Source organism: Ascaphus truei, chromosome 3 (genome assembly GCF_040206685.1).
Source record: "Ascaphus truei isolate aAscTru1 chromosome 3, aAscTru1.hap1, whole genome shotgun sequence".
NCBI lineage: Eukaryota > Metazoa > Chordata > Amphibia > Anura > Ascaphidae > Ascaphus > Ascaphus truei.
In genome coordinates this window covers 333,860,142-333,884,878 of record NC_134485.1, presented here as the reverse complement: position 1 = coordinate 333,884,878, position 24,737 = coordinate 333,860,142, and the positions used below count along the sequence as shown (strand labels likewise).

The following is a 24,737-nucleotide window of genomic DNA, read 5'->3' as shown; positions in this document are numbered from 1 at the left end:
TGGAGTGATATATACATATATTTCCTGCGAGGAACCACTCCCCCTCTGGTGGGAGCCATCGCAGGTGGAGGCGCTGCAACCAATATAGTATTGCGCGAGTAACCCCAGGCTCTCCGTGGCAGAGACTTAGGCCCTGTGAGCCTACAGGTAACACAGCACATGGTAGCCGCTTGCTAGCGATAGGAAGCAGGGTTACAACTGTATAAACGTTGTACTATATATATTTAAATCACCTTTACTTACAAGTGAATTTGTGTGTTTGTAGCCCTCTTTTTCTGTGACCTAAGGGACAAAGCGTGCTGCTGTTACCTGAGTGGCAAACAGGAGGCCTGATCCTTCGCCACTGAGAGCCTGGGGTGTACACGTTCGCTAGCACACAGCGCCTCCACATCAGAGAGATCCTAACGCAGTAGGATAACCTCTCACAGGAACCGCCCAGTAACAGATAAGAATACGCACCCAGAGTATGGCTAACTTATATTTACTGGCATATAACGGATAACAGTGATAATATGAAGCTCATACAAGGCCACACCCACCCAGTACTCCGCCCCACAGTAACACCCCCCTTGGTGGAACCCCCAAAGTACGGAGGTGCCTGGGCACTTAACCCGTTAGTGTCCACAGACAGGCCCACCCAAAGAGTATTTGTGTGTGGTAGCTCTACCCACAGTGTGTATGGCCGTTGATGCAGGCCATAAGTACCTCTCCTGGTCTCAGTCCAGACCAGGACAACCCGAAGATGTTGATCCGTGGACAGCAGAATGATCCCATGCTGCCACTACCGGATCCTCAGGCGTCCGCCTCTGGAGGGGTCTCCCGCTGGATTGTATCCCTGTTTAGAGTCTCTTTAAGTGACCCCATGGTCTGGTCCCAGACCACAGGACGCAGTCCGCACACACCAAGTGTGTCTTATCACCAACGTGCTGTAATCGTTCTATAAGCAGCTACTGGGGAAAGGGTCCCTAGCTATAGGCCTTCCCTGCAGCAGCCACAAGCTAAGGTGAGTTGGGGCCTAGCTGGGATCTATGGGGGTCTCTGGCCTAGTTCAGGAGCCACTGGCACCCTGAACACATCTTCACCCTTCTCTGTCCCTGCTCCGACTGAAGCGTGGTGCCAAGCGCGCCAACTGTATCTCTTGCAGCTTGCGGAGGATACCGCAGTCTTATTGGCTGTGCTCCCCCACCTGATCAGTCGCCCTGGTGCATGCTGGGACTTATAGTCCCTCTGGCTGCTATGCGGAGCCTGGCTAATGGCCGCCGCACTATTGGGAACACTGCACATGCGCAAAGCTCACCCTGCGCATGCGTGCGCAATCAACATAGCGGCTCCCGCTTGCCGGGTGTGCCGCGGGGCTCTGGCGACTCGGTCACCAGCCCGCCTGGTTCCCTGCTCCTCTCCGAGTCCGCCCGCAACACTGGTGGCATACGCAGCTCCCGGCTGTAGCCTGGTCATCCGCCCCCCCGCTCCCGCAACGGAGATAAAGGGCAAGGAGGACCTGGCTACATGTAAAAAAAAATTCGCTTGGCTCCTGCTAATGTCATACTAGTTGCTTGGGAAGTTGAGTTCAAGGGCCACATCAAAACAGTTTTTGGGCTGCATTTGGCCCACGGGCCACCAGTGGAACAGCCCTGCTGTGATATGTGGTTTCTAGTGGCTGGTTTCCATGCAGCCATTGTAAGGTTTGCATTTTTAGTTTAATATCCGTTAACCTCATTTGTTATTAATAAACAATCATTTATTAATTATTGTATTAATTGTAGTACGCAATATGTTTTTTACATGGAATTTTGTCCTTGTGGGATAAAATACTGTATATTGGAAAAACTAAAAGATTTCACAAAGTATGCTTTTTTAACATAATAACATTCAAGATTAGTTTATCAGGACAAACCACTTAGTTACCTCATATCATTTCATTCAATCCATCATGGACATTTTTAGGAATAGTCAGAACATGTGGAAAATATTATTTAATTGAGAACCTTTTTATTATCTACAGTACACATTAAATACTAGACATCTGTTTAAACGAGCATGTTGAAATGTTGCAGTTTAAAAGATCTTATTTTAATGATGTAACAATGTAAAAAATATTTGGTCGATGGATACAGTATTTATTTTAGATAATTTACTAAAATGATTAGATATCAATCGGGAAGGGGGGAATGGGAACGCTGCTCTTCAATCAGTCTAAAAATTAATGTAAAGGTGCATAAAGGGATAAAGTGTAAGAGTAAATAAAAAGGAACAGATCCCTTCTTCCTTGCACTCTGTACTGGTGTAGATAGGAAAATGGATCACAATAAAACCACCTGTACTGGTACTGTATGTTCAAAGGTAAAATAAAGTCCAAGGATAGGTAAAGTGTGAAGAACCTATCAGACACAAACATGACCGGACATACAGAAACTAACACACTCTATTAAAAGTACATAAGTAAATAAAAAACAGCTACTATATATCAAATAGGAGTAGCAATCATGGCCAACACATGCTTAAAAATATCTAGAGCGGCAAAAATGTGACGATACGGACCCGATCATAAAGCTGTAGTAAATAGTATGTGGGGTTTAAAGCCGAGTGTATCAACTCTATTAGTAAACCAAAAACATGGTGAGGAATTAATGATGGTGATAAAAATCAGTGAGTGCCAAATAATAAACGAACCTGTGCACAAAGTGAATAAAGTGCTAAATAAGGGCAGTCATGATAACTTTTTTTTACAAATGGCCACCATAATGAAGCAAAAACTTGGTGCAAAAATTGTTGAAAGAAACGTATATACATTCTACTCGAGCAAGTGTAATATTTAACAATAGAATCCCTAATGGAATCAGCTAACCATATATAGGTGAGGCTGCAGGTAACTATATAAATAAGACGGTATAAGCCACTAAGGATGCGCTTATTGTGCCGTCGCCGGTGACGTCACGCTGCGGTCGCTGTAAAAATCAAATTGACGACTTACAGCCATCGCGACAAAGCCGTCGCTCCGTCACGTCGCTTCTAATATAAGCGCACGCAGCGGCGGCAATACATTTGTTTTGCCTTGACATTGTGTCGCCGTTGCTGGCACTATAAGCGCAGCCTCAGTGTGAAAGGGAAATAAAAAATACCTCTTGGATCTACTGAGGACTACAGTGAAGAATACTGAATCTCTATGGGGTTAATACCATTCTAGATGCGTATTCCCCTGTAAAAGGAACCTCAGTGGAACCCTGCTAAGGAGACATCAGTCACTGGTGGCAAATGCACCTTTGTGACTTTAGCAATATAGTGTATAGCTTACACAGGGAAAATGAGACATCAGCAGCAATTACAACTATAATGGAGGAGGTATGTAAGTGGGATCAATTTGTCCACTCGGGTAACTATGCATATCATTCACTCCAGAGTCTGCACTAGGAGGCAACTGTACTGAAGCCACGGAGCACAGACACCCACATCTCCAACTCCAACTCTCAGAGATACCCACAGAACCACTACCTCTAGAGAGAAACACGCCAGTGATTTCAGCTGTATCCTCTCTCCACAATAGATTGTAATTTAGCTGCACTGACGGCTTTTTTTGGGTGGGCCCGACTCTCTAATAATAATAATAGCATGTTCTTGTATAGCGCTGCTAGTTATGCGCAGCAGCTTTACAGCGACATTTTGCAGGCACAGGTCCCTGTGGAGCTTACAATCTATGTTTTGTGATGCCTGAGGCACAGGGAGATAAAGTGACTTGCCCAAGGTCACAAGGAGCCGACACCGGGAATTGAACCAGGCTCCCCTGCAACAATCTCATTGTCAATCAGTGTCTTTACTCACTGAGCCGCTCCTTCTATACAGACAGGAGGTACTGTATAAGTAGCCGGTCATTGTCATGATGAGTAAGGGAGCATCAATTAACCCATACTGTGCTCAGATAAATCCTATGATATAACAAAAAATGGCTGAATTTGAAAGCTAACCTGGCAGGATTAACATAAGGAGAGCATATGTAGGAGATTCATTTTGAGAGAGAAATCCCTTTCGGTTGGGTAAGGAATGACTGATTTAACATTAACAGTACAATATAATATTGCATAAAAAAGGTTATTAAATAAAGCTGATACATGGAAATAAATAAATAAAATTGGAAGAGAGTTGTCTTGATATTGCAGAAAAACAGCAATAATAAGACGTAACCAACATAACTCAGATATGAAATAGCCGTAGTGTCTAGGTTATTTATTAAATAAAGGGAGACAACACAAACCCTTCATTGAGGCCATTAGGGGAAAGGGTTCCTAATGAATAAATCCATCTAGATTCTCTTTTAAGGAGCTACCTATCCCAGTCACCACCTCTAGGTCCCTCAGAGAGATGTTCAATCCCTGTGAACTTTAGATCTTTAAATAGGTCCTTATGTACTTCCAGGATATGATTGTCAAGTTGATTTCTTATGGCACTCAGGTGCTCAAGAACTCTCCGACGAAACTGGCAGGTAGTCTTACCTACATACTTCTTACCACAGATACATATTGCTTGGTATATGACGCCAATTGTTCTGCAGTTAATAAACTGTCTGATCGTAAGTTTTTTTATCATTCCAGTTATGAAAATATTTTGTACGTAGGGTAAAACGACAGGCTTTACAGCCCTGACGTTTGAGATTTCCCGTAGACCTGTTAGTCAGTCGGGTGTTTAGTTGGGGCTTCGAAATGGCTATGGACTAGCATAGACCTCAAGTTTGACGCTCTTCTGCTGACCAAAATGGGTTTTAAAGTTAAGACTTGGCTCAGATCATGGTCCTCGTGGAGGATGCCAGTGATCACTCAGGATTTTAATTATTTGCGGCCACTGGTTGTTATTTAACTACCCACAAACTTGATTATCTTTTAATCAGGAGGGGAGGTGTTTTTATCACTCAATAACGTACTATGGGCATTGTGCTTCGTTCTTTTGTAGGCCTTCTTTATGACTGTTACTGTAGCTTCTTTCTTGAAACCTAAGTTTCATGGGAGCCGCCTCTTTTTCAATCTCAGAGAAAACTTGAACAGTTTCTCCGGGCTCTTAGAAACTGCCTTGTTGGGATAGCTGTCAATTGGGATCTAGGGTGGTGACTTTTGGCACGTAACATATTGTTAGTAGCAGTGGGTTTGTGGTGCACCGTGGGCTCAAGTAGGCCTCCGTTCCCCTAAAGAGTCTTAAACCCAGAAAGGTAATCTCCTGTTCCCTCAACGCATGAGTAAGTCTCAAGTTCAGATCATTTCTAGTCAAAACGTGTAAAGTCCAGAAAGAGATCCTGTGGGCCCCTCCATAGAATGAGAATATCATCTCTATACCGCCACCATAATAAGATGATGCGGGGTATATAGATCATTTGTGTCATTGAAGACCACTTATGCCTACCACATTCCAAGAAAAATATTTGTGTATGTGGGGGCACAGGTGGTTCCCATTCTGTGCCTCGTACCTAACGGCAGAGGTTGTTTATTGAAAATAAAATAATTGTGGGTTAATATAAAGTCCAGAAGGTCTAAGATTAGTTTGTTATGATTCTCAAAATGCAGACTGCTGGTCTTTAAAAAGTACCCAACGGCTTTAATCCCAGTGTCATGTATTATAGAGGCATATAAAACCTCTGTCTACATCAAGACTGATGAGAAGTGTCCTCATCAATAGTCACATCTTTGTGTCTGTTTAGAACATCTTTCGTATCACGTGAATAAGCGGGTAGAGTGTTAATAAAGGTTCTAAGAACCTGGTTCACATACACACTTTCCTGTTGAGTTAAATTAGCAATCCCATACACTATTGGGTGTTTGGATCTTGGGGAGGCTATAAAATGTCGCTATCTTAGGTAACTGTGGTTGTAGTTGATCGTATTCTTTTTTTGAAAGCACTTTGCCAGATACATCACAGTTCCGGATCGTAGTGAGTTTCTTTTTACACTCCCTGTTTAGGATCTCATAACAGCACCTATCTGAGAGCAGTTTCAAGGTTTCACTGACAGTCCTCAGTGTTGAGGATCACTATGTTCCCACCTTTGTCAGAATATTTGATGGTAAAGTTGTTGTTTTCTTTCAAATCTCTGAGTGCGTTGCGTTCATTCTTGTTGAGGTTACCACACCATTTTTCAAACTCTAATTTCTCAAGATCTTTATTTACAAGTTTGGTGAAAACCTCTACCCTCACACTGACTTCTAAAGGTAGAGTGAATCTGGATTGGGTTTCATATTTGTGAAAAGTCCCTTTCCTATATTCCTTGTGTAATCATGAAGAAGGGAAGTAAGATCTCTAAGACTGAGTGCAAGGAAGAAGGGATCTGTTCCTTTTTTGTTTACAACTAAAATTAGTAATTGGATAATTTTTTTCCACTTAAAATTCAGGTGTGTGTGTTGAATGCATTGAATGTTCTAAAAAAAAAAACTTGGAGAAGTGCGCCGCGCACGTGGATGCAGCCTGATGAAGCAGGGAGAGAGGAGAGAGCTGCAGATGCCGGGTAAGTCTTCGTGTGGCGGCCATTTCATGGTCCCGGTTATAACGCAGCCTCATTATGTGGACCCCGAACACCGTGTTATAACGGGGTTCACCTTTATATAGCCGTCCTAAAGTGTTGATGAGTAAGTGTGGATATTATCTCTGTATGGAGTGTAAATTAGCAGGTGCTTTGTATGATCAGTCTCAGAGGCGAGTGGATTATGGCAGGAGGTATCAGGCTGTACTGTTCGCACCTTCTCTAACATGAAGTGGGATAAATATTGCCATAATGTGTCATGAATCCAGTATAATGATTTAAGCCATTATTTTTAAAGTCCAGAAGTTGAAAACTGGTTAACATCGAGATACTGGATTCATGACACATTGTGGCAATATTTAACCCACTTACTGCTCTACATTGTTTTGGAGGTGTGAGCATTTTTATAATAATATATGTTAGAAGGACCATATAACTGCGCTGCAAAGTGTACCTGAAGAAGAAACCTATTAGGTTTCAAAAGCTTTGTACACTATAATTTCATAAACAAAGAACTCTTATGTTGGTTCTCTAAAAAGTATCACAACCAACAATGAGAGCTACAACGGTAGAGGTTTTTTTTAAATATATTTGATTCCGGCAGTTTGATCATTTGCAGCCATGTGGTTATTTTGTTTATGTGCACACAGCTAAATACACTAATTGGGTAATTGTATGTAGCACTGCCCCCCCCCCCCTCCTCCACACCCACCAGTGGGAGATACACAGCCCATGCTACCTGGTGTGTGGTGCAAATACCTGTTATGGGAGGGAGAGCCGAGTCTGATCTGCGATGATGGGAGATCAGGACAGGCTTAGGTTCTTCTCTGAGTTCTTCTTATGGTGCTTAGCACCTCCAGCAGTAGTGGTCTCCAGGATGTTCGGAGGTAAACCCCCACTATTGCACTCTTTCTCCCTCTGCCCAAGGACTGATACTCAGACAGAGGTATATTATGAACAGGATCTTTATTGGGGACATCCACTGCAGATCTTCTTGCAGCGATGCAAGGTCTCAGAGGCTCCATACCTCTGGATGGTGCTTTGACCCTGGTAGTATAGGGCATCTGTGGCTGAATCAGATGTTCCCTCAGTCCCAAGGCTGAGGGTGAGCATGCTCATCCCACAATGGGAGAGTCTGATAGCTCTACTGCTTCCTCTCTCCTCCAGAGCAGGAACAGGACTGACTCTTAATTTGGCATTCCCCTAATTAGGACAGAAAGGGTGGGCTCATGGTCTATAGCTATCACTGATAGGCTTACACAGGCCATGAGTCACCACCTTACTCCTGTACATCATAGAGGAACATGGGTGAGGTCACAAACCCATAAGATTAACCCCTTACAGCCTGCAGCTAGCAGGACTTGCATAACAGGGCGGGGGAAAGATTGGCAGAATGACATACCCTGTTACATGTACATAGTCCAAAGCAGATGTACAGGCTGTTTTCGGACGGAAATCCCCATTGACCGCAATAGGGGTTTTTCACCTAAAAATGGCCTAAACGGCGACTTTGGACAATATGGAATAACACTTTAACCTTTACAGATACGGCACAGCTTAGGTGAAGAAAAGTGCAGCGCACAAATTGATATCAATTAATAAAGTTGAAACCAACAATGGGAAATTTGTAAAAAGTGGAAGTGGAAAACTTGAATTAAACCACGTGAGTAATATGTCTAACAAGATTATTAAATAAAATAACATAACCTTCAGTGAGGTAAATTAGTAGAGTCGGCTGCTATCCACAAGAGATGGCTCAGCATCTCATTGAACTACAGAAAGGGGAAAAAGCATACAACTCATGGTGTAGTATAAAAATATATCATGTGTGAAGACATCAAGGATAAATAATGCACGTACATAAAATCAGTTCTTTTGCGCATGTCACGAAACAACTGGCATGTGGACCCTACAGCTATTGTTCCTATATTCTTTGTTTTAGCTATAGAGCTAATTAATTAATCTGCGGTAAAACCAGGGCTCTGTGAACACGCTTCTTGCTTCCTCGCAGCCTAGTGGTGATGTCACGAGCTACTGCCTACTGCTAATTCAGACAGATGTTCGGATTTCCCCGTTGGAGAGCAACAGACCGTGCTGACGGCTTCAGTTCCGGCTCTCCAGAAGCTGCCGATTCCCCTGCAAGCCTCCTATACGCGTGTTCCTGGAAAGGAAACAACTCTTACCTGTGGAGAATAACATCCCTATATCGATCGGGAGAAGAGGTTACCGCAGAGAAGCATCGTAGCTGTTGGATGCGACAATCGGTGACGCCGTTCCCCTGCGGTAGATGTGGATCAACTGTGGTAAAATCCATGCCAGTTGTTTTGTGACATGAGCAAAAGAACTGATTTTTTTTGTACGTGCATTACTTATCCTTGATGTCTTCACACATTATATATTTTTATACTACACCATGAGTTGTGCACTTTTCCCACTTTTTTCCCTTACAGCATAGCATTGTACACAATCGATAGTGACTTGAACTTGTCAGTGTAGCTTAGCCAGTCCTGGTTTTAGCTCCAGTGACCATTCTGGGAACTCTAGTGCTGTGCTGTTTCTGTCGCATTGTGGACGTCTTTCTGGGTTTATTTTGTATGCAGTAGTCTAAAGCAGCAGGACACGTTTTGTGTTCAGATGAACTAAAACCTGAACCCAGATGAAATAACGTCAGTGTGGCGCCAAGTTCTACCTGCATGATGTAGAAAGTTGTCTGCAAAGGTGTCTGCTTCTTTTTGTGTGGGAAGAGGAGGGGGCAAGATAGAAATATTCCTATTTTTAACAAAAGTTCAAAGGGAAAGAAGTTCATTTACACTTTTTTTTATCCTGTTTCTACTGGGTTTTTTTTATTATTGTTTATTCTAACCATGAGAGAACAGAGCAGTAAAGGACTGTGAATCAGGCAGTGTAACATGAATTTAAGTTTTACTGTATAATGAAAACTAGATCAAGAAAGTATGACAGGTGTTAGTTATGGTAGAGAAAGGCACATAGGGGTCATCCGTGATAGTAGGCTTATCATTATCTCAATGTTGCAGCTTCAAAAATTACAGGGATGTCTAAAACTTTATCTGGAGAGCTAATGGTTGTAGTCCTCTGTATTTCAAACCCACATGTGTTCTTCAGAACACTGAATCATTAAAGGAAAGTCGAAAATAAATGCAAGTTATATACGTAATGGGTTTAGCTTGGTGAATGATGCCAAAAACAATTATGCATGAATCGGATTATGTTATCATTGAGATGGAGAAAATAAGTTAAATGGCAGAAAGAGAGAATTCAGTAGAAGCAGAAATAGCTGGCTTTTCTCAGCTCTAATTGTGAGATCATATTTTGTAAATGTCATACTGTATTATGTATGTATACATATTGTACATGTTAGACTTTGCTACTCTGTTTCCATACCCCCTGACATTGATGAGACACATGCAGTATTGGTTTCCTGAAACTACTCAAAATTAAGTAAATGAGAAAAAACAGCTCAAAAGTAAAAAAAAAATATATATATAACTTTTCAGCCTATAGCCATGGGATATATTTATGGAGGTTTTGTGAGTACATATAGAATAGATTGCTTTATTGATTAGTTATGTGAATGTGACACAAGAATTAATAGATGGAGCTATAGGTGCCATTACCAAAATAGACTGGATTTTACAAAGCTACCTTTATTTCAGTAAAAATGTCTTATAACAGCATCTTCAATAAAATGACATCAAGATGTAAATCAGGTATGTTAACTGAGTTTGGTACATGGATGAATACTTGCATTGTTTTGCAAGTTAAGTATACAGTATCTTGTGGACTGAAACTTTAATTGGAAAGAATGTTGAAGATTGTTCCTCACTTTACAATTATTGTGCAACTTTTGAACAAGGAAGTGAGGTATTAGACATAGGAGAGCAGTAAGTGCCACTGGAAGATCAGCTGTTATATAGATTTACAGAAAAAAGAAAGCATACAATGTTTTATATGAATATCTTGCTCAGGCTGATTTTCAATAATACTTTGGGTTAAACACCGTGCTAATTTAACATGGCATTAACCCTATGTTAATGAGATTACCAACGGCCGCTGTTTTGTTTCTAGCTTTGTGGTTATCGGTTAAACTGAGAAAAACTAAAAGACGTTACCTATTTAGGTAACTTCATCTTAGTAGGTCAGATTTAACGGAGCTCTGTGGATCTACCCTCAAGTAGAAGGGATACAACAATTTTGGTGGCATTGGAACTCAAGTAATCGCCATTCAATATTGCTTTTCTGATGTGACCATGGACGTTAGGCTTAGATCCCAGGGCCAGCTTGATGGCGGTTCCATCTGTACCATCGCTCCGAGCCTAGCGCTTACAGAGGCCCCGTGCTCTTCCCCACAACAGTTCAACTGATTGTCGGGGGAGAGTGCAGGGCCTCTGTCAGTATCTGTCACAGGACTCCAGGAGCAGAGAGGACCTTGATGGCCGGAACAGCAGAGAAGACAAGGATCATCGGGGTCACAGGGAGGGTTAGGTGGCAGGCAAGTATCGTCGGGGTCACAGGCCAAGGTTGGAGGCAAGCGGCAGGCAAGGATCGTCGGGGGCACAGGCAGGGTTCGGTGGCAGGCAGCAAGCAGGATCGTCGGGGTCCAGGCAGGGGTCGGCAGCAGGAAGGCAGGAAGAGGGCAGGGGAGCAGGAACTGGGACCAGGGAGCAGGAAACAGATGAGGGAAAGCTAGTTCAATAGCAAAGGCCTTTAATAATGTTACCAGAACTCCACAGGAACAAAACGGAAACAGATCAGGGGCAGGAGGAGTCTGGACACTAACAAAGCAAAAGGCAAAGAGGTACAGGAAACTGTAAAGCAGGCCGAGACAGAAGACAGAAGCACTCAAGAGGAGACAAACAGAGGAAAACCCAGAGCAAGCAGAAACAGCAGCACATCTGGTGGACAAGCAAGGAACAGAAAGGGAGAACTCCTAAACTGTCAGGATATCCCTGACAGTATCTCTTACGTGGTCCGGCGGCATCGCCTGGCATCCCCCCTCCCCCTCTTACAGCGTTCCATCATTGCACCGCAACATCAAAAGGCGTCGCAGTGCCATGACAATGTGACGCAGCATGGTGTCATGATGTAATGATGTCGTGACGCTGCGACGTCTAAAGAGAAAGGCCCGACGGATCTGGTAAGAGGCCCCCCGCAAAAACAGCTGCACGAGCCCCGCAAAATTACAAGCCGGCCCTAACTTTAACCCAAGAATTACAATATTGTTGTATGCTCATTTGGTAATAAATGTGTTGTGCATGCCCCGTTCTGTTTCATACAATGCATATATAGACACGCTTCTGTTCATTTTCAAGGAAACAATTGTGCCTTCATTAGTTCTGCATTCAGGTTCAAGAGTTTGAGATAAGTAGCCTTGTCAAAAGTGATTTCTCAGTAAGGGTTTAAAGATGGAGATAAACAGTGTATTTTGTGTGTGCTATTATGAAGCCAAATGTTTTGTCCTTTAGCAAGAATTTGAAGGTTGCACAAAAAAAAAGTGTCTGGGTTTATAAAATGTGGGGTTGCATACAGCAGTGGTGCGTGGGGAGACTTGCTGCAGGGGGCGCGGGGTTTACAGAGGCCCCGCACTCCTAATGATGCGTCGCCATGGCAGTGCAGCGTCAAATGACGTCGTGGGGTCATGTGACATCACGTTGCCATGACGCCAGGACATCTGAATCAAAGTAAGAGGGGGAGGGGGGTGCGAGGAGAGGGAGAAAGCCAGCAGTGGGGCACAGGGGGAAAAGATTGCGCCCCCCTAGCATTCTGTATACACTGTGGACTCTACTCATTGCTGTATGTAGTAGATAAACTCTGCTGATCTGCTGTTACAACATCAGCTGTTATAACAATGAGGAAAAAGAACGCTATTCAATATATTCCAAAGAGCGTGGTGTGGCTTTTTTTTTCTTCAAAAAAACCGTCTTCACTTGACTCAATAAAGGGTATAGAGGCAGCCACATAGCTCCCTGAAAAATGTTGCAGCTTAATTCGGCTCAATTGAAAATCCACGTGTAAATGAGTAATTTTGCAGAAATTAATCCTTCACATGCTATTCAATCAACTCAGAAGAGCTGCAAAAAGCTAGCTAGTCTCAGAAGAGCTAGTCCAGGGGTGGTGAACCGGCCAATTCATAAATCTATATGGCATTTACCATATAGAAAACCCCATTGGGAAGTTGGAGTAGTTGAAGTATTTATTTTGATCTTTTTTTTACTGACTGTGTTTAGTTTACGCATATGGATAACTTATTATTGCACTAACTGCAGTTTGTTTATTTACACCAGATAGTTGCTTAGCAACAAGGAGGCTTCTCTTGGGATTCCGTTTTTCGCTGTTTTTTCCCCATTTTATTTCCGGTTTGTGTTTTTCATGCTGTATATAACCCTGATGAAAGTCCTATAGTGGACCGAAACATCGGTGTCATATTTGAACCATAATACACATTTTCTTCATGATATCTAGTGTAGTGTTCTGTGCCTTCTATCCAGAGTTCCTGGTGTGGTGTTGTGTCTTATGATACATGCACACATTAATATCGCCATAGATTTCTAATTAAGGAGAGCCCTTAATTAAACACACACACACAAAGTATGTACACACACATACATACGTATACGTACAAACGTACACACACAGACATACGTGCACACACATACACATGAAAAATTTGATTAAATAAAGTCATTAACCCCTTGGTTGTCAGCAAGGTCACTATACCGTTTAAGCTAGAATCATTGGCACTCGAGTTAATAAAAAAAAAAACACTTACCCCATCCACGTTGAGGTTCATCAAAGCCTGCATAGTCAGTGACCACCAGGAACAATGTCTTGGTAGCCTCAAGGGTTTAATGAGCACTTTAATATTGCATGTTGTGATGTATTAGGGGCTCAGCCCCTGGAAGCTTTGAGCACCAACCCCTCCCTCTGCTCGCTTCGCCCATGTTGAGAATCTCTGCGCTTTGCTCCTCGCACTTTCTTTATCACTCGGTAAAACTCCAACCTCCTCATTACCAAAGCAAAACAGCTCTGAAGATACATGCAATGTTTTCCCAGGGTGTGATGTCATAAACACTTTAGATTATTATGATGTCACCAACTCTCCTGTCCCGCTGTATGGATGAGGTGTGTGTGTGTATATGTATGTACAGTATGTATGTATATATATATGGAGCTGCCTCCCTCTCTCTGTCTCTCACTTCCCGGCCCTCTCTCTATTCCCCCCTCCTTTTTCTCTTCCCCCTCCTTTCTCTTCACCACTTCTCTCTCTCTCTCTCTCCCCACTCTCCTGTCTCGCTCTCTTTCCCACTCTTCTCTTTCTTTGCTCCTCTCTCTCTTTCCCCCTCTTCTCTTTCTTCCCTCCACTCTCTTTCCTCCTCTTCTCTTTGTTCCCTCCTCTCTTTCCCCCTCTTCTTTCTTCCCTCCACTCTCTTTCCTCCTCTTCTCTTTCTTCCCTCCTCTCTCTCTTTCCCCCTCTTCTCTTTCTTCCCTCATCTCTCTCTCTTTCCTCCTCTTCTCCTTCTTCCCTCCTCTCTCTCTCTTTCCTCCTCTTCTCCTTCTTCCCTCCTCTCTCTTTCCCCCTCTTCTCTTTCTTCCCTCCTCTCTCTCGATTCCCCCATCCTGCACCACTCTCTCTTCTCCCCACCTCAATCTCCTATCCCCCCTCTCTCACACTCCTACCCCTTCCCTCTCTCCTCTCTCCCTCCCCCCTCCCCCCCAACAGTATGGGTGAGTGCTGTGTGTGTTTGTATGGATATATGTGTGTGTGTGTGTGTGTGTGTGTGTGTGTGTGTGTGTGTGTGTGTGTGTGTGTGTGTGTGTGTGTGTGTGTGTGTGTGTGTGTGTGTGTGTATACACACACACACACACACACACTCTCTCTGTATTGTTTTATAGGGAGCCGCTGAGGGAGGTAGGGGGGGGGGAGCGGTGGTGTTGGGGTAGGTAGTAGGGTATGGCTATCTGTGCGCCCATTGAGGACATAGGTAATGACAGTGACAATCAATGGATACAATGACTATTTATTTTATATATATATATAGATTGTGTTTTATTGCACTGCAAAAGGGGTATTTGCCATCTTTGTCTAATAGCACTTTTGCCCATTCCTGTCTGGTTGTGTTGGTCGTAGAGGGGGTTGGTGAAGGGGGTAGTTGCCCAGGGGTGGGTGGTTAGGCCTTTTGGGAGGGGTTAACCCCTTCAGTACCTTAGCGATAGTAACCGCTAAGTTACTGAATGGGTTAACTCCAACCACAACCCTCCCGGGAGGCCTAACCACCCACCCTGGGGCAACTACAAGCTTCAACCACCCCCTCTACCACCAAAAAGCAGTTCCTGCTATTATCCTGGGCCCGGGTGGGAGGTGTTAACCTCTTGCATTCTGTAGCTATTAGTAAGACATTGCATGACAATGCCTTACTCGCCTCAATGGCATGCAATGGGTAGATAGTTAGGTGACTAGTTATGATTATTAACCCTTTAGCTACCGTAGTGGACATAAAGGCATGCATAATGTCTCTGATTACCCCACTTCACAGATTAACCTTTTCACTGCCCTGTGGATATACCTGGCATGCCATAGGTCCTATTGATGTACCAAGTATGTCATCAGGGCTTTGCACATTTTCTAGGCAATGATCAGGCTAATGTGAGCCAGCTCAAAATAGAACGGGAGGGCACTCTGCATCCATGTTTGTAATTGGAGAGTGGTCATGGTCATGTGATCACTACCAAAGCAATCACATGGATGCAGATTCCAGACGCTCTGTGGCATCACGTGGGTGCTGCTCGACGTTCAGCATTGGAAAGGTGAATTGTGTAAGTCAGCAATGTTAACTTTTTTTTTCTCACTGAAAAATATTTTAAGTGAGTGACCTCTTTGGGAGTAGTTTCAGGAATACATTTTAGAGAATAGAATACATTTACGGTATCTTTACTGTAAATTGCTCGTTCTACTTATCTTTGTAGGAAAAGGGCAATTGTCATCTTCTTTAACCTATTTGTAGATATTGTCAGATTTCTTTAACACTAAAAGAAAAGTATTGCATTCATCTCTGGCAGCAATGGAGTTAACAAGCACAGCATGTAAAACAGTGTAATGTAAAAAAAAAAAAACCATTGCATTGAAATAACAACACACTCCTTTATTTTAATCATCATCTTTTATTCCACTTGCCAGGTGATACATTATTAACCCAATGTAAATGACACACAGTGTGTGATTTAACAGATATACAATAAATAACTTCTAGAGAGGATAAAGTTGAAAACACAGGTGGATACATAGTTGCATTGCAAAGATATAGAATAAACATTAGCAGCTGTTAGTATACAGTACATGAACAGAGCACAGTAGAAAGACACTGCGAGAGAGTCATACAAGGAGGATAATGTTTGGCAGCAGAGGCCACAAAAAGCTAACTTGCAGCATGCTGGGAGTAAGTTTCAGTCCCTTTGGATACTGGAAGTGAAGCAAAGGAAAGACAAAGCAGAGAGAAATTAATTGACTAGTGCTTTCAGATGTCAGAAAACCAGAGAATCAAGAACGGAGATCTTTTTTTTTTTTGTAAACTTGATGAGAATAACATTTAGAAGGAAACAATATATATCATGTACATACAACCTACTTTGAAGTGGTTCAAAACTCTACTGCACACAGATCTGCATATTGTAGAATCGGGCTACGTCTTCGGCTACGCTTATAGTGCCGGCGAGGTCAGACTACGGTCACTGGAAAAATCAAATTGAGATGACTTCCAGCGATCGCAACCAAGCCGGCGCTCCATCGCGCTTACTATAAGCTCATGCGACGGCGGCAATGCATTTGTTTTGACGGCACTATAAGCGCAGCCTTACTGGTTGAGGTGAATGTGGCTGACAACAAACATTGTGCAGCACGTGAGTGATTTACTAGTGTCTGCTGACTGTTGCATCTCGTTTCCCAAGATTTACACTTGACACAAGTCTCTTAGGTATCTTTATTTGACACACAACATGAAAAAACGATGGAGAAATATGCAAATCTGTTATATCCCAATGTATTATGGGTCGGATTGTCATACTGGAGGAATGAAGATTTAGAGCAGGGGTGCGCAAACTAGGTGGGGGGGGGGGTTGCACGGTGGTTACAGAGGTATTAAATGCCAGGGACCGCACGAGGTCTCTGTAACTTTCTCCTACCTTGTCTTCGGTGACACATCGCTACAGAAACCCGGCGTCAAATTGCGCAATGTGACATCACATGACCCGCGGCATCATTTGACACCAGAGCTGAGCGGCGGGGGGTTGGGGGGGCATGAGCAGGGGAGGAGAGCAGGCAGAGGGGAAGCTTTGCGCACCCCTGATTTAGAGGACTGTACTTGTCATTCAATAGACCAGGTATACAAAGCAAGGTGTGTGTATGTGTGGTAGGGTTGGGGCATAGGGTACAGGTATATCAACTGGATGGAGGTCTTTTTGGGCATCATAAAATAGTATCACTCAGCCTCAATCATTTTACTCATAAGTGGACAGTCTCACTCATAGGCCTTCCTCCGACTATGACCGCTTCATTTAGTATTGGCAGATTAAAAGGAACACTGCCATTGCATGATCTTCCTTGGAGGATGGAGATCCAAGGACAAAACCAGTAGACTCCAGAGCAGACCTAGTGGGGTTAACCCTAAATGTGCATCACTGTCAACCTTAGCTTCTCCTATTGCTCTAAAAACAAACAAATTGCATGCTAACACAAACAGAGAAACTGGTGCAGAGTGGCATGATACATAAACATTAATACTAACAATGTAGCAATGTATTGACAAAATAGCCAATATAGGAGCTTAAAGGAGCAATCCATGCAATATCCTACGTGTGTGTGTGTGTGTGTGTGTGTGTGTGTGTGTGTGTGTGTGTGTGTGTGTGTGTGTGTGTGTGTGTGTGTGTGTGTGTTTTTAAACAAATCAGTTCTGTAGTATTACATAATGCTTAATACGTTTTTTTGTTTTTTTTATTAAACTCAATGCCATTTTTAATAAGTTTTAATATACTGAGCATCCTTTGATTTCTATAGCAGGTTTTAGCCCACCTCCCCAGCAGTGCAAGATCTTTGCAACACTTTCTCGTTTGTGGTAATTTGTTGCTAAGATTCCCAGCAGTTTGAGCTGCAAAGTGTAACAATAGATCACGTTACCTTAGTAATATAAGAATACATTGTAGTTGCTGAGTTACATTGACTGAATTCGTGATTAAAACTGAAAGGCAGCTATTGAGTGAACCCTGGGAAGCTGGATCTTTGCTGATCGATTACAGGAGAACTAATCGATCGGCAGCTCAGGTAATTAGTTTTCAATAAAGGTAATCAAAAGCTGCATATATTAAATAAATACATTTAAAAAAAAATATATATATATATATTTTTTTTTTTTAAGTACTGCTTGGCTTGCCTCTTTAATACATAAACCCTGTTATTTAATATTTTGAGGTGCTGTTAATATTATTCTGTAAGCATCAATGTTGGTACATACATATACTGTATACATATATCGCTTAGTGTTGATCTACTGTAGGAAGGCACTTTGCATTAACTGGCATCAACAAGGTGGTTGGGAAGTGGGTAGAGGAGCTATTAGGGAAGGGTTTACTTGATATAGCCTTGTTATTGGATGTTTCTTTCTCTCGTAAATACTATTTTCCTTTATTTTCATTTATGTATATACCTGAATGATTGCTGTCAAACGCAGCAAACATCCATAACTAGCAATTACATTGCATTTGAAATCTGTTCCAATTGCCCCAAAAGAATCATCCTGCACCTTGTAAAGGAAAACATATCAGTAACTGGTTACAGTGCCCACTGGTGTTTGACTGACAAACCTCCTACTGGTTGGGATTCCTAACTGGGCATTACCTGAAAGTGCAGGTGGAAGGAGGTATCTGCTAACGGAGTTATTAGCTGGCTGCCGCCTCCTGGTGAAGGGGGAACAGTTTGGATTGATCATCAGCCTCACAGCCACATGGCAAATCGCTTCTGTAATGAAAACAAAGAACAATCCATATATATTTCAACTTTAGCATCCAAGTCGTGTTGTTTGTTAGAGGATCACATATTTAATAGTTTTCAGAGTAATCAAGTCTTTGTAACTCTATACAGAGCCGCTATATAACCCATCCCTTGTAGTAACTACAGAAACAGCCAGATGGATTTTCACTAAATGAAACTATTTAGATTTAAATAACTTTCATTCAAGTGAATGGCAGTGACATGTGCTAAATACTGTATCTTCCAAATGAGGTCCTTCTGTAGGCGTGACTGAAGGTCTTACAGCCGTGCGCTGCTCATAATAATTACTGTTATCAATTGGGAAGAAGATTCTAATCTCTCTCCCGCTGGTTGGTGGAAATTAGTAATTTTCAGTATACAGTAGTATAAATCAGGGGTGTGCAAACGTACCGTCATGCGCCTCCCTTTCTCCTCTCCCCTCCGTCTCGCTCAAACTCCCCACCCACCCACCGCATAGCTCCGGTGTTAATTGACGTTGCGCGGTCGTGACATCACGTTGCCATGGAGATGCGTCGTTGGACTCAAGGTAAGTTAAGAAGTTACAGAGGCCTCACGCGATCTCTGGTATTTATTTTAAATGCCTTCAGGGAAGCGCAGGGTCTCTGTAACAGCCGCGCCCGCCCCCAGAAAATCTAGCGCCCCCTACTTTGCGCACCCCTGGTATAAATCATCCACATTAACAACATTTCAAGAAATGTATTCCGTTATTGGGAAATACTAGTGGTTCTAGTATTTACTATCTCTAGGCAGCAGCTTCCCAGTATTCCTCTCCCCCTCCTCCATTTTGTACTTTAATAGATAAATTGTACACCTTTATAGATTATATTTTATTTTTTCATTACCAGCAGTATTGTTTTAAGCACATTGTTTTTAATTAATTTGTAATTTAGTTAACAGTTTAAAGTAAGAATGTGTAATTTGCCTGGGGTTTTCTTCTTCTGTTTATATATATATAGTGTGTGTATATATATATATATATATATATATATAGTTAGGTCCGGAAATAATTGGACACTGATACAAGTTTTGTTATTTCGGCTGTGTACCAAAATAAATTCAAGTTACAGTTAAATAATGAATATGGGATTAAAGTGCAGTCTAGCAGCTTTAATTTGAGGGTATTCACATCCAAATTGGAGGAAGGGTTTAGGAATTACATCTCTTTAATATGTAGCCCCCTCTTTTTCAAGGGATCAAAAGTAATTGGACAATTGAATCAAAAGCTGTTTCATAGACAGGTGTGGGATATTCCTTTGTTATTTCATCATCAATTAAGCAGGTAAAAGGTCTGGAGTTGATTCCAGGTGCGGCATTCGCATTTGGAAGCTGTTGCTGTGAACCCACAACATGCGGTCAAAGGAGCTCTCAATGCAAGTGAAAGAGGGCATCCTTAGGCTGCAAAAAAAAAAGAAAATGCATCAGAGAGATAACAGTAACATTAGGAGTGGCCAAATCAACAGTTGGGTACATTCTTAGAAAAAAAGAATGCACTGGTGAACTCTGCAACACAAAAAGGCCTGGACGTCCAAGGAAGACAATAGTGGTGGATGATCGTAGGATCCTTTCCATGGTAAAGAAAAACCCCTTCACAACATCCAGAAAAGTGAAGGACACTCCAGGAGATGGCATATCATTATCCAAGTCTACCATAAAGAGAAGACTTCACAAGAGCAAATACAGAGGGTTCACCACAAGGTGCAAACCATTCATAAGCCTCAAGAATAGAAAGGCCAGATTAGACTTTGCCAAACAATATCTTAAAAAGCCAGCCCAGTTCTGGAACAGCATTCTTTGGACAGATGAAACTAAGATCAACCTGTACCAGAATGATGGGAAGAAAAAAGTATGGAGAAGGCTTGGAATGGCTCATGATCCGAAGCATATCACATCATCTGTAAAACATGGTGGAGGCAGTGTGATGGCATGGGCATGCATAGCTTACAATGGCACTGGGTCACTAGTGTTTATTGTTGATGTGATAGAAGACAGAAGCAGCCGGATGAATTCTGAAGTGTATAGGGATATATTGTCTGCTCAGATTCAGCGAAGTTGATTGAACGGCATTTCACTTTACAGATGGACAATGACCCAAAACATACTGCGAAAGCATCCCAGGAGTTTTTTAATACCAAGAAGTGGAATATTCTGCAATGGCCGAGTCAATCACCTGATCTCAAGTCGATCGAGCATGCATTTCACTTGCTAAAAACAAAACTTAAGGCAGAAAGACCCACGAACAAACAACAACAGAAGACAGCTGCAGTAAAGGCCTGGCAAAGCATCACAAAGGAGGAAACCCAGCGTTTGGTGATGTCCATGCATTCCAGACTTCAAGCAGTCATTGCCTGCAAAGGATTCTCGACAAAGTATTAAAAAATGAACATTTTATTTATAATTATTAATTTGTCCAATTACATTTGAGCCCCTGAAATAAGGGGGTGCAAATCCTGTATGAGCAAATAGGCAATACGATACCGTGTGGATGAATATCAGAGGCAGCACTCCAGAAAGTAGTCAAAAGATTTTTGACTACTTTTGACTACTTTCTGGAGTGTTGCCTCTGATATTCGTCCACACGGTATCATATTGCCACATATATACACATATACACACACACACACACACACATATATATATATATATATATATATATATATATATATATATATATATATATATATATATATAACCATAATACTGAGTTAAGTTATGGTGAGTAAAAAAAGTGACAAAAACCCTCCACAGGAAAGCAAATATGCAAATATATATATATATATATACATACACATATACAGTATATACATACATACATAGCAAATAAAAAGATCACTTGTGAGCACATTCACATGTCTTAGGCAGGTCTGCAACCCTGCCTTTCAAAATTATCCCCAGCAAACAGTGCTTCCACTGCATATTTATATTTAATTTCTGTAAACCTAAAAAAAATCTTGATAAACAGCTTGAAAATGTAAAAACTTTAACATATAAATTGAAGACATATGGTTTGTCCAGTTTATCCACCAGAAAACTACAAGGTTACTGTGACCTTATATGTTCAAGGTCACCTCTGATGTTTACATTTAAGAGCCACGAATAGAGATGGCCAAATGTATCAAACATTGATTCACATTTATTCTTCTTCAAATGTTTGGAAAACTGTAAAAAGTCTAAAATATTTAAAATATACAAAAAAAAATTTTTTTTTAATGTAAATCTGCAAATTTTGTAATATTTGTTACCTTTTTGTTTGCACATTTTGGAATACTGTACAATTTTGTTTTATGTTTGCAAATTTTGGAATATTCTCTCATTTTGAATTTTCAAATAAAAATGAAAATAAAATAGAGGTGACTTATTTCAAACTCCAACAAATTTGCAAATATTCAGCAATGCGGAATTTTTTTTATTTTTTATTTCGCTGCAAATTCGAATGTTCGTGAAAAATGTGCCCATCTTTTGCCACAGGCTCTGCAAGCAGGACAGAGTGGGAAGGAGAGGGAGCGTTTTACTAAGTAAAAGTCAGAGGAAGCTGCTTCGTATGTAAAAGCAATATCAGTTCTGCAAACTGCCTCTTTAATACACATGGGCAAATACTATTGTATGTATCTGTGACTCACCTGTTATCATTGATATCTGTAGTATTGCCTGTGGGTGACATTGCAATAGAGAAAAAGAGTCCATTAAATGTACCAAGAGAAACAGTATCACAAAATGAAATAATACTTAATATGCTGTAAATTGCAGGCCTGTAATAATCACAGTCTAAATAAATACATGAAAAGTGCATTGTAAAAATGATTTCCACTTGTCTACACACTTCTTACCGAGCTAACTGTAAGATAATCATAAAGCACAATGCAATCTTTTGTATGTAGCAGCATCCAGTATTAACAACGACATGTATTATATATTCATCTGGTAATGGTCTCAAGGCTCAACAAAGTATCCGGCCGTTCCTCCTTCTCTTACCGTGCACCCCAAAACTGGAACAACCTACCAGAGACTCTCACATCCACCACCAGTTTAAGTTCTTTCAAATCTAAGGCTGTCTCACATTTTAATCTGGTCTGTAACTGTTTCATTCGCCCATAACATATATTTTCTTTAACTGTGCATGCAATGTCTTGTATATAATGTATATCCTGTTCATTTATGTAACTGTATTTGTAACCGTGTATTATTTGTCTTAACTCTGTGCCCAGGACATACTTGAAAACGAGAGGTAACTCTCAATGTATTACTTCCTGGTAAAATATTTTATAAATAAATAATATTCATGGAAAACAATGCAAAACAATGCTGAGAAATATGGAAGGGGTTTTATGTATCGAGCCAATTTTGGCGCGACACCAGGGCATTTTCACCCTGCCCCTAACTATCTAGCATTTTGCTCCAATTTTACCCCAGCTGCCCTATTTTATGATTTAGGGAGTGTCTGTAGGAGGAGTTACATGGTGCACGGATTATAATGGGATATGCCATATGTGAAGTGGCATACATCTAAAATACTGCCTCAGATGGAAGAAACTGTTCTTCAGCTCTGCTCCAAATCACAGAGCAGTGGGTTCCAAACAAAGGTATAGAGCAGTGCTGCTCAACTCCAGTCCCCAAGACCCCTCAAAAGGTCACATTTGAAGGACATCCCTGCTTTAGTTATTCTGACTAAGCCAGTGATTGAGCCACCTGTGCTGAAGCCGGGGTATCTTTAATACCTGATCTGTTGGGGAGTGTTGAGGACTGGAGTTGAGCACCTCTGGTATAGACCACAACGTTTGCATGTGTGTTCTTATGTACAGTATATGTGCCTTGAAATGTGCGGCACTCGAGTTTTCCAATCTATTGTAGGCCATTCACATCTGAATAGGATACTAACCAACTATCTCTGTTTTTATGTTTTATCATCCACCGCAGACAATACTTATATTCTTAAAGCATTACGATGTATAATTAAAACCAACAAAAGATATATTTCTATAACATACAAATATAATGTGTGGTTAATATGATGATAATTAACTGCTGTTCTCTTTTTCAAGCATCACACGCTTATTGTAAAACAGCAGTTCAGAAATCATGGCTCTCCTAGCTTTGTAGAACTCATTAGAATTTGACTTAACCCTTTCATCTGTACAAATTTAGCCGGTAACTGTACATGTTTTTTTTACAATCTTTACCAACTCTGTCGATGTCTCTTGTGCCTATATCCGCCAGTGGTTGAAGCTCAGAAACATCTGCTAATTAAAGCAGCTGGGGGACTGAGGTCAAATCTGTTTATAATCAGCTGGTTATGGAAATTCAACACCACTCTTATTGTGTTTGTATGTTCATATATACAAATAAGTCCCAAACGACACTTACTTTATTGAGTGATATTTCCATATAGTAAATTGCATCTATTACTGTGAAACATACTATATTAGGAGGTGTCCCTTGCTTGGATCAGCTCCTCTATCCCACAATGACATATCAAATAAAGTGCACCTATTTTCATGTGCTACATTTTGGAGGGTCTGTTTCAGTGCTGGAGGATTCGAAAGCTCATGTCTGTGCAATAATCCCATTCATGAAACATATTCAATTATATCAAAGGGATTTCCTCCATCCCTAACACAGATACTGTTAAAAAAAAAAGGTTCTGTATTTTTTGTGTGTGTTTTTAAAATAGTGTGAGTGTCCCAGCAAGTGGGATTAGTCCCTTACCATTATCCACATTCAACTTCTGATAGGGAAGCAAGCTGCCACTGGAAGAACTGCTCCTGGAGGTGGGACATGAATTGCCAAAGCTAAGTAAAAAAAAAAGTCAGAAAAAAGATCACCAAAGATACTTGTCTCTTTGTTTAATTAGCTCTCTCTTCCAGCAATTTCACATGATTTCCAGTATTATTATTGTAGTGTTTCATTTGCGTGAGATCTTACTGGCAAGGCTATAAAAAAACAGGGACCTTCGAGTACACTGCAAGAGAGCAACCACGATGGGTCAGGATTTGAGTATAGGTGCAGTGCCCACCAGAAATTACACATTGAAAGTCAGATCAATGTGGTGGCCATTCATCCTGTTGTTGCTTTTCATTTAAAAAATGCTGCAGTAGCGTTTAAACGTGGCACCGAACTGACTACACAAGGTATGAATAGAGAAGCTGTCTAAGACCTCGGCCATGTTCCCTGCTTGCTGGCAGAAGCGCGCTCACGTGC

General features: G+C 41.5%; 1 protein-coding gene across 9 annotated transcripts in view; it reads right to left on the bottom strand.

Moving 5' to 3' along the window:
• Nucleotides 1-15,647: 15,647 nt before the first annotated feature.
• Nucleotides 15,648-24,737, bottom strand: part of KIF5A (kinesin family member 5A) — a 128,809-nt gene continuing 119,719 nt past the window's right edge. For 8 of the 9 annotated variants that reach the window (XM_075591544.1, XM_075591539.1, XM_075591540.1 and 5 more), the window contains 4 exons: nucleotides 24,246-24,328; nucleotides 22,163-22,190; nucleotides 18,393-18,512; nucleotides 15,648-15,965 (listed from right to left, as the gene is read on the bottom strand). In XM_075591544.1, the coding sequence (XP_075447659.1) occupies nucleotides 18,434-18,512; nucleotides 22,163-22,190; nucleotides 24,246-24,328 (190 nt within the window). In that variant the 3' untranslated portion in view covers nucleotides 15,648-15,965; nucleotides 18,393-18,433. The remainder of the gene's footprint in view (nucleotides 15,966-18,392; nucleotides 18,513-22,162; nucleotides 22,191-24,245; nucleotides 24,329-24,737) is intronic. The other variant, XM_075591547.1, reaches the window with a different exon arrangement.